The sequence below is a fragment of the Palaemon carinicauda genome, chromosome 1 (genome assembly GCF_036898095.1).
Source record: "Palaemon carinicauda isolate YSFRI2023 chromosome 1, ASM3689809v2, whole genome shotgun sequence".
Lineage (NCBI taxonomy): Eukaryota > Metazoa > Arthropoda > Malacostraca > Decapoda > Palaemonidae > Palaemon > Palaemon carinicauda.
Window position 1 is genome coordinate 293,962,501 of NC_090725.1, and position 10,000 is coordinate 293,972,500.

General features: G+C 33.8%; 1 protein-coding gene across 1 annotated transcript in view; it reads left to right on the forward strand.

Moving 5' to 3' along the window:
- LOC137645263 (tachykinin-like peptides receptor 86C) overlaps positions 1-10,000 on the forward strand; it is a 79,984-nt gene that overhangs the window by 36,802 nt on the left and 33,182 nt on the right. Inside the window, exon 5 of the mRNA XM_068378087.1 lies at positions 9,203-9,337. Coding sequence (XP_068234188.1) covers positions 9,203-9,337 — 135 coding nt within the window. The remainder of the gene's footprint in view (positions 1-9,202; positions 9,338-10,000) is intronic.

The following is a 10,000-nucleotide window of genomic DNA, read 5'->3' on the forward strand; positions in this document are numbered from 1 at the left end:
GAAAGTTTTAAGAGTAATTTTCAACAGATTTCAATAGTTTTTGAGTACCAATAAATGAAATTTTTGCCAGATATCAAAACTTAAAATCAAAGAAAGAAAAATGACTTCTTGGAAATAAATGACGCGGAAACCATCATGAATTTCAGGCTATGTACTAAAATCACAAAACATAAGGAATTAACTTGATGATAATAGATTTTTTCAACCATAGCTTACATAAATAAACCAGGTCTGGGAAACATAACGTCACCCTCATAAACTAATTGCCTAAGTCATTTTCTCCACTTGTTGGGAACTCAAAAAAAAACCTTCTCATTTCCTAATTCTTTATATCATTGTCTTGAGTTTCAATTCACAAATTCTTAACAGAAGAATTTGTGAATTAGAATTTGTTAATTGAAGCTCAATACAATGATATAAACAATTAGGAAATGAGAAGTTTTTTTTTATTTCCCAAGTGGAGAAAATGACTTAGGCAGTTAGTTTATGAGGGTGACGATAATGTAAATGGATGTGTAAAATCCCTTTGACCACAGGGTCATAATCTAACCTGGCTAGTACAGTGGTAACGTGTTCGCCTAGTATTCGCATGGCAGCATATCGATCCCACCCAGGGGTCATGAGTTTAAGCAGTTTACTGGGGAGGCCACTGCTGTGGTTGGGCACCACAGTGGAGGGTTGGGCTTACCAGGTTGGCGTACTGGTGAGCCTCTATTGTAATGAAACTAGAACTGAAACCAGACACCTTTTTACCTTTACATCTTTACATCAATAGGGGGCATTGGGATGTCGATGCACCCCTTACACCCTTACATGTCAGTTAATCCTTGTGAAGCAAAGGCAAAGGCAAAGGCAAAGGCAAATTTTATTCTATCGACCCCTTCCGGAGTATGAGAATTACAAAATTACACAGATATATATATTTTACACAAAAACTACAAAAAGAAGAGACCAATAGATTACAACTATATTTATGTACACATATATTCAGTAAGTACATAATTAACGCATGAAAGGTATTCTGACAAAGGAAAGTACATACATTGAAAAATAATACCAGAATAATGAAAATCCTAGAAAGTATTAAATCTAAAATAAAGACATTATAAGGTTAACAAACCTTGCAAGTCTTTTCAGTTCTCTAGCATTACTTGTATTGAGGAGCAGACTGAATTTAAAAGTGGTAGGTCTTCTACAATAGTAGGGCTTTAGGTATCTCTCTCTTATTTCTCTAATCACAGGACAAACTAAAACATAATGGTATTCATCCCCAACTTCAATGCCGTTGCATAGTGTGCAAGAGTGCTGATTCTCTTGCCTAGAATATCTTTCAGTTGCTACAGGAAGTTTGTGGGTACCACACCTATATTTACTAAGGGCAATTCTTTCTGGAATATCTAAATTTATAATATACTTTTCTTGGCCAAATTCTGTCTTAAAAAGTTTATAATTACTACACAATATATTTCTTTCTACTTCTGCATACCACTGTTGTCTCTCTATATCTTTGAGTTTCATTTCTAGGCTATTTATTATCCACGTGTGATTGAAATTTTCTGGATGCTCCCATATATTTGACATACCACATGAATCAAGGATAGTTTTAATTTTATGGATCCAACTAGACTTATACTCATTCGACTCGTATAGAATTCTAAGAAAACGATAAAAAACATTTGACAATTTAGACGCCTTTGATTTTACAATTCTCAACCAAAATCCAATCATCCGTTTGCAAATAGATATTTCAATTTTGAATCTGCCAAGATCCCCATATACCATGCAGTTTGCTGTTCGCTTGTTCACACAGAGCTGATTTTTCATGAACTTCTTGTGAAATGCTTCAACATGATCTAGTTTGTGGTAACCCCATATTTCACAACCGTAAGTCAAAATTGGTACAATTAGAGCATCGAATAGATCACAGTTGATATCAATGGGTAATTCAAGTTTTTTACATTTAATTAACATACTAAATAATGCTCTACGTGCTTGAATGACTTGTTTCTTAATAGCTTTATCCATTTTACCATTATAATTGAACGTAGTACCAAGGTAAATATAATCATCTACAATTTCGATGCTCTCCTCACCATATTTAAAATTCGGGACATTTCTAACTTTTCCTCTAGAAAATACAACTACTTTAGTTTTTGAAACATTAATTTGAAGTTTCCAAGTATCACAATATTCTTTTACTTTGTTTAAGGCGTTTTGTAATTCCTTTGGGGATTCAGCCATTACAATAGTATCATCAGCATAAAGTAAAACATAAATACGCAAAAACATTTCTATATCAATACTACTTAATTTTTCATTTATTTCCCTTGAACACATATCCATCCCATTATAACCCCCGCTAAGAAAAGACTCGAAATCATTTAGGTAGATGGCAAAAAGTAATGGGGAAAGATTCTCACCTTGTCTTACACCTATGTTACATTCGAAAAAGTTAGAAATTTTGTGATTCTGCTTTACACATGATTTTGCATTATGAAAGAGGTGTGAGAGAGAGAGAGAGAGAGAGAGAGAGAGAGAGAGAGAGAGAGAGAGAGAGAGAGAGAGAGAGAGAATTAATGTAATGATTGTTTATTTAAGATAAGACTCTTGATATTACTGAAAGCTGTTTGTTTAGTTTTAGTTTGATAGTTTAAGGCTGTAGCTATTGTCTTGAGCGATAGGATTTTTTTGTGGCTGACTGAAAGAAGGAGAAATGTTGGATTATTTACAATCAACTTTGGAAGGGATTAGTTTATTTAACAGTAGTAAGAAATGTATTATTTATTTTATCTTGGTAAAGTTCTGGATGATAAACGTCTTACTTTCATTATCATTTATATTGATTGAAGTATGATAGGTTAGTTAGCTATGAGTGTTCATAAGTGTTTTTTACTATTTCTATTTGCAGGACCGTACTTCATCCTTTTCTTTATCTTCTACATCTTGTGGAAAACTCCTTAACTCACCATCTGCTTTGAATGCAGAATTTAGTATAAGGCTTTCTTTAGAGCATAGGTTAGAAAATTAACGACTGTGCGGTATAAGAAATTGGCCTGTGATGCTCCTTTGATGAGGATGAAGATGATTATAATCACAACCAAATTAGGCAGTTCTGTCAGAAGTATGCCGTCGGCCGCATAGTGGCCTATAGACGTAACCGTCTATAGTCCATTTCTTTTAGCGATGCATATTTGCACCGACTCGCAGCGGTGCCCTTTTAGCTCGGAAAATTTTCCGGATCGCTGATTGGTTGAACAAGATAATTCTAACCAATCAACGATCAGGAAACTTTTCCGAGCTAAAAGGGCACCGCCGCGAGTCGGTGCAAATTTGCATCGCTAAAAGAAATGGACTATAGTGTTGGCGACGGTGTCCATATAAATATATAAATATGAATGTTTTGTTATGAATTTCGTATTTCCTGTGTCCAATAAGGTTGCGGTATTTTTATTTCTTTTCTTATTCGTTTTAATATTTAGAAATATAGATTTAAGGCTAAAAAAGTATCCTTGTGTCTAAGAGTCCATTTGTTGATAAAGTAATGGGAAAGTTTGTGTTGTGGGATCATTTATCAGTAAGATCAATTGCAAGGTGTGGGTTTTGTTTTCATCCCGTCAAATTATTTTACATTAAACAGAGAATCAGTATATCCTATTTTAAGTATCAAATAACACATGTATTTCCTTAAACGGGAAAACACCACTAGATTTATTTTGCTTAAAGATAAAAAGGCTGCTATTTTCAGCATAACATTCTTTACACACAGTTGCTATTTACCTCGCCTATGTTTCACCGAACACCCAAGTGTTGAAAAAAGTAGCCCTACTAAAAACCGAAGTTAAAAACGAGTATCAATAATATTGGACCTTGGTGAAAACATTCATTAAATACCTTTAATGAATGTTTTTGGTCAGAACCGATGAATATCTGCCACTGTTAACAAGGAATTCTTCTCTCTATTCTTCATTGGTTCCTATGATTCTGTTTTCTTTTAATTCGTAGATTTCATGTGTTCATAGAATAAACACGAGAATTTAGGAAACTCTCCTAAACAGGTGATCGAAACTGTTCTGTGACTTGGTTGAGGTATGTTTTTCGCCGAGTAATTTGTCCTCTACTACGACATTGATGATGACAAGCTGCACTACCTAAGCATCAGAGTTCTAAGAAAGCCTAATGAGTTGGAGTTCTATTGAAAAATGTTCCAAAGAAGAGAGCCTAAAAGTAGCATCTGAACTTGTTGGTTGCAAGAAATTCTTCTAATTGCCTTAGAATCTTGATTTATTGACTCGCATCAAGATAATAACATATAGCTGACGTAAGCAGGGCAAATGGCTTTTGATACTAATACGCCACGATAATTTGCGAGGAAAATTGACTTCAAAGGAAATTCCCCGTAATTGGTTCATTACCTTTAAGGCATGAATAATCACCTTTTGATAAGGTACGTTCGATTGAAAAAAATGCATTCTTCTTTTTTGAGCAGTAAGGAAGTCATTTAATGAGCATGTACACTTATATGCTTTAAAATATTGAAAACCGGCCGTAAGCAAAGCATACAGTATATGTTTAATGCATATGAAAATTTTATAGATAAAATATTCCCAACGTACATAAGCAATAAGAAATACTAAGTTATTTGTAACTGAATTTATTTCTGACATGATTTTGACATTAATATTCCGTACCACCAGATACTGTATTGACTTTAGTTCCACACTGTGGTCATAAAGTGAAGGAGTGCTAAGCAAAATAGATTACATTCAGGTTAGAGGAGTTGGCAAAAAAAATGTTGATGAACTGTAAAGTGATTTTTGTGTTGAACAACATACACCAGTAGTGATGGATTTTAAAATGAGAGGTAGAAAATCCAGGAAGAGAGAGAGGGGGTCTAGAATTAAAGATTGGGACCTTAAAGGAGAAAAGGGTGAGAAATTTAGGAGGATTGTGAGAGAGAAGACTAGGAAGGTTGATCCTAAGACATTGGACAGAGTAATATATGGTTGAATATTAAAGAAATGTGTATAGGGAAAACAAAGGAACTATTGGGGAGACCCATCGGATATAATGTATCGAAAGGAGAAAGTTAAAAGAAAAAGGCATTTAAGGAATGAAAAGTACTGTAAGACATGCACATGGTGCAGGGGAAAGGTACAAAGAAAAGGAAAAATACTCAAGTAGGAAAGTGGATATAGCTATTGGAAGAGTGGTAGATCTATTAAACAAAGGGCTATGGACAAAGGAAGAAAAAAAAGGATTTCTATAAAAGAGAGAGAGAGAGAGAGAGAGAGAGAGAGAGAGAGAGAGAGAGAGAGAGAGAGAGAGAGAGAGAGAGAGAGAGAGAGAGAGAGTCATAACAGCAGTTGGGGAAACTGAGGCCTTGAAGTTAGTATTGGGTTACATCATGGATCAGCATTAAGCCCGTTTTTATTTGTGCTGGTCATGGAAGTGTCAAGTGCAGAGATCAGAAATTAAAAGTTGTGGGAGCTGCTAAATGCAGATGATTTCATGATTACTGTTGGTTATTGTTATTATAAAAGAGGGAGTTTAACCGGCCCAATGAGTTAAACTAGATTCTTATTGAGCTGGCTCGATTAACATCGGGAAGAAAATAATTTTCTTTTATATATTAATGTTAAATAAATTAACTAAATAAAATATATATTTAATATAATGGATAAAAATAATATTAAAAATGAATAAAAATATACATTAAATATCAATGTTAAATAAATTTACTAAACAAAATATATATTAAATATATTGGATACAAATATATATAAAATATGAATAAAAATATACATTACATATAATGAATAAAAATATACATTAAATATAATGGATAAAAATATGCATTAAATATAATGGATAAAAATAAAAGAAACTATAAGGTAAAAATCTGAGAAAAAATACCCATATGTAAGTTTTGTGACCTGAGCAATCTGGCTAAAATTACTTCTGTCTTCCTTTCCCTTTGCAATGATAATTCCCATAAGGAAACTTGCTTTATTTGTTTTAATTTATTACTATCAGATTCATAATTCCATTGACCTTACAATTTTGTAGTTATGGAAGCTTAAAGTTGGTAATATAATCACTTACGGGGAGTATATTTAGTCATGAAGCACTTTTATTTTCAATACCAATTGATTCTTAGGAGTATGACCCTTTAAGGCTTCTAAGGAACTTCTTGAATCAGTACAAATCAAAAACTCATGATTTGCGCTATCATCAATAAATACTGCTGAAAATGAAGACTTACAGAGAAAGGTTGTAGCGTAGCAGGAAACTTTAGAGAAAGGTGGCTTAAGGGTAAATGTGGATAAGACTGAGGTTATCCTGAGCAGTAAGGAAGGTAGTGACAGGATGACCATACATGAAAATAGTCGGTTATAAAACAGGTGGAACAATTTAGATACTTGGGATCTACTATATGTCAGGCGAGAGGATGCGAGGCTAAAGTTGAGAATAGGATAAAAGGAGCCTGGGGAAGTGGAGGGAGGTTACAAGAGTGGTATATAAGTAAATGATAAATAAGCTAAAAGTTAAGATCTATTACACAGTGATAAGCCATTTACTAAAATATGGATTTGAAATGAGGGCTGTAAGATAAAAACAGGAAGCATAGCTTGAGAGAGCAGAAATGAGGATTATGGAAATATCACTGCTTGAAAGGTTAGAAAATGATGAAATAAGAAGAAAGGCAGGTGTGTAAAGATTACTGAGGTGATAACAGTATCAAAACTGAGATGGTATGAGCACGTTCTGTGCATGGATGGTGGAGAGGGAGTGAGGAGGGCTTGGGAGGAGACTGTTAGGTGGCGGGGGGAATGTTCGAGAGGGCAAGATAAGATGAATAGGAAAGGGGAGAAAAGGTTTTGTGGAAGAGAATCCTTTTGACAGAAGGTATTTGAGAGGGCATATTAGGCAACCGACCCCTTAATGTACGAATAACGGTGGAAAGAAGAATATTGTATGCAAATCTATTGCCTTTTTCATTTCTTGTATCAATTATCCAAGTTCATGTATACAACATATAACTTTTCCAATCAACTCTTAAAATCATCATTTACGTTTCTCACGTGACATGCTTGATCCACATATCCGCTTCCCGATCTAACAGGCACTGTTCTTCCTCTGGCAGGTCTTATTTGGTTGATTTTACATTCTGAAAAATATTTCTAACATACGTGTTCCTTACCATGCTATGTTATGCCCCTATAATTCTTACATATCCTATGATAACTTTGATCTTATGGAAGGAACAGTTATTCCTGTCACTCATTCCTTTGGAACCTTTTTTTTATACAAATACAATTTACACACAGCATGATCCGTCACTCAATTACATTTACACCAACAGTGTAAGCATCTCAACATGTAAACCCATTAATTCCTCGTGGTTTGACTTTCTTCAACCCCTTAACTGCCTTCCTAACATCTTTCATGAGCAGTGTAAAACAGCATAACCGCCACTCTTTAGCATCATTCAATGCTGCTGCTCTCATATCTCTTCCACAGGACAGAATCGTAAAAACACTCACTACATGGTAGAAGAAAGGAAGTGAATGATTTATATAGGTTTGTTAAAACATAATGGGTGACAGTAGGATGAAAGAACTCACTGAGTAAGTGAAGCAAGAAAAGTAAGAGGTCACTTTCAAAAAGGGTGTGAAGACACAACCTGCTTATGGAAGCCAAGAGGGGAATGCAATGTATCAAGAAATTGCTGATCACATTATTTAAAAAAAAAAAAAAATAGAATAAATAGAGTGGTGAAAGGCTGGACCAACTTGTTTTAGTTTTAAGGAAAGAATGCAAGACGAAATGTAAGTGGAAATTTTTACAATTCAGATGTCTTAGAAGAGGTAGAAGAAGTAGTACTAAGAAGGAAGGGCCCAAATATTCTGAAAACAGAGAGTACTGTACTGAGAGGTGAATAGCCCAGTGTTTCAAGGGGACTACAAAGCGCTGCTAATGTCATCTTTGTTTTTATGGTTTTAATTTAACATTCTTTTACTTTTTATTTACAATAAACGATATTGGAGTCAATGACCTTAGATGCCAGGATGCCAGAAAACCTCAAATAAATCAATCAATTAGGGGACCTTTTTATGTAAGTGAATGAAGTGGCTATCTCTGTGGAATCTTTCTACAAAGAGGTTTCATCTCAGATTCAACACTAATTACTAAAACATGAATGTCAATGTGACTTCTTTTTAATGCTTGTAAGAAATATAAATATAGAATTGGATTTAAGAATTGTTTTTAAGTATTTGGGCCGTAAATTCAGCCACAAGGGCTGAGGAAGTCCTTCAGCGGCATTATCCGAGAAAAAAATATATAAGATTACAAAGGGGTTTACACGCAAAATAAAGTAAAAACTTACACAATCACGATACTGCAACACGAAGTTCGTCACATTTCTAGAATCATAACTCAGAAGAGCTATAGACAACACGAAATAAGGAAATAGGAACTATTGATAAATAAGCATTTTTCCTACCAAGCTTGAGTAGCTGGTTTCATTCAACAATCCTCATGTTTGAAACATTTTATATCCGGAGAAATTTTTCTTATTCTATTCAGATACCCTTTCACGGACCAAAATTTTACTAAAGTACATAAACTGAAATATTTCCTAAATGCCAAAAGCCATATCCTCCATGCCTCCATTCCTTATACAGGGGGACAATTCAATCTGTGCCTTGTTAGCAATATAGTGGGCGGTACAAACTGCTCTTCATACATATTTCTCGATCCCAGCTACAATGATTTCTTAATCCCACTCTTCATTTGTGCCTTTGGGTAGCACGAGGTACCACTATAATCTTCGGGCCCTTGTTAAACTACGTCGCCATAATAATAATAAAAAAATACCTCATTCAGTCATAATTAACGATCAACAAATACGTGATATATTTTTTTCGTAACTAAGTTATAATATTGACCAGAGGAAAATTTTCATTGTAAAACTATTTTTACTTCTGAACACGTCCAGTGTGTAAAAGTAAATGTTTGCATATTATCCACACCCTTTCAATTGATAATAAGGCTAATAGATTTCCGTCAATTTGTAAATATCTATTTTTTGTTTAAATCTAGTACTTTTTAACCTTATGTACATCTTAAAATGATTTATAAGATGAAAGGTAATTGTGTTAATTAACAAAAACAATTTTTTTTTTTTTTAATGAATTAGGTTTTTGAACGTGATGCGTCCCTTAAAGCCCCGGATGTCTAAATGTGTCTGCAGGATACTTCTCACCGTCATCTGGGTTGTGGCAGCCTCAATCGCTGCTCCTATATTGCCATATGCCACCACTATTCATACAATGTAAGTTTCATATGATACACAATATTGCTCTATACATAATTACAAACTGAAATTAGTTTCACTTTAAAAATGAAATAAACTAATTTTCCCAATATATTTACTCATAGATTCTGGGAAAATACTGATGATTGTGGTCTGACAAACAATTCATTTCCCAATATATTTACTCATAGATTCTGGAAAAATTACTGATAATTGCGGTCTGTCAAAGAATTCATTTCCCAATATATTTACTCATAGATTCTGGAAAAATTACTGATAATTGCGGTCTGACAAAGAATTAATTTCCCAATATATTTACTCATAGATTCTGGAAAAATTACTGATAATTGCGGTCTGACAAACAATTCATTTCCCAATATATTTACTCATAGATTCTGGAAAAATTACTGATAATTGCGGTCTGTCAAAGAATTCATTTCCCAATATATTTACTCATAGATTCTGGAAAAATTACTGATAATTGCGGTCTGACAAAGAATTCAGAACCAATTCGGTTTCTTTAACTTAAAAAAAATAAACGTAAATACAATACTAATGTCACCAGTTAACAGTTTCAAGATAGCATATTGTTTCATCACATTCACGGAAGCTGATGAGCACGAAACTGATATTTGATATATCTATTAACAAACTTTCATCAGACTTAACCATTTAGTTCAA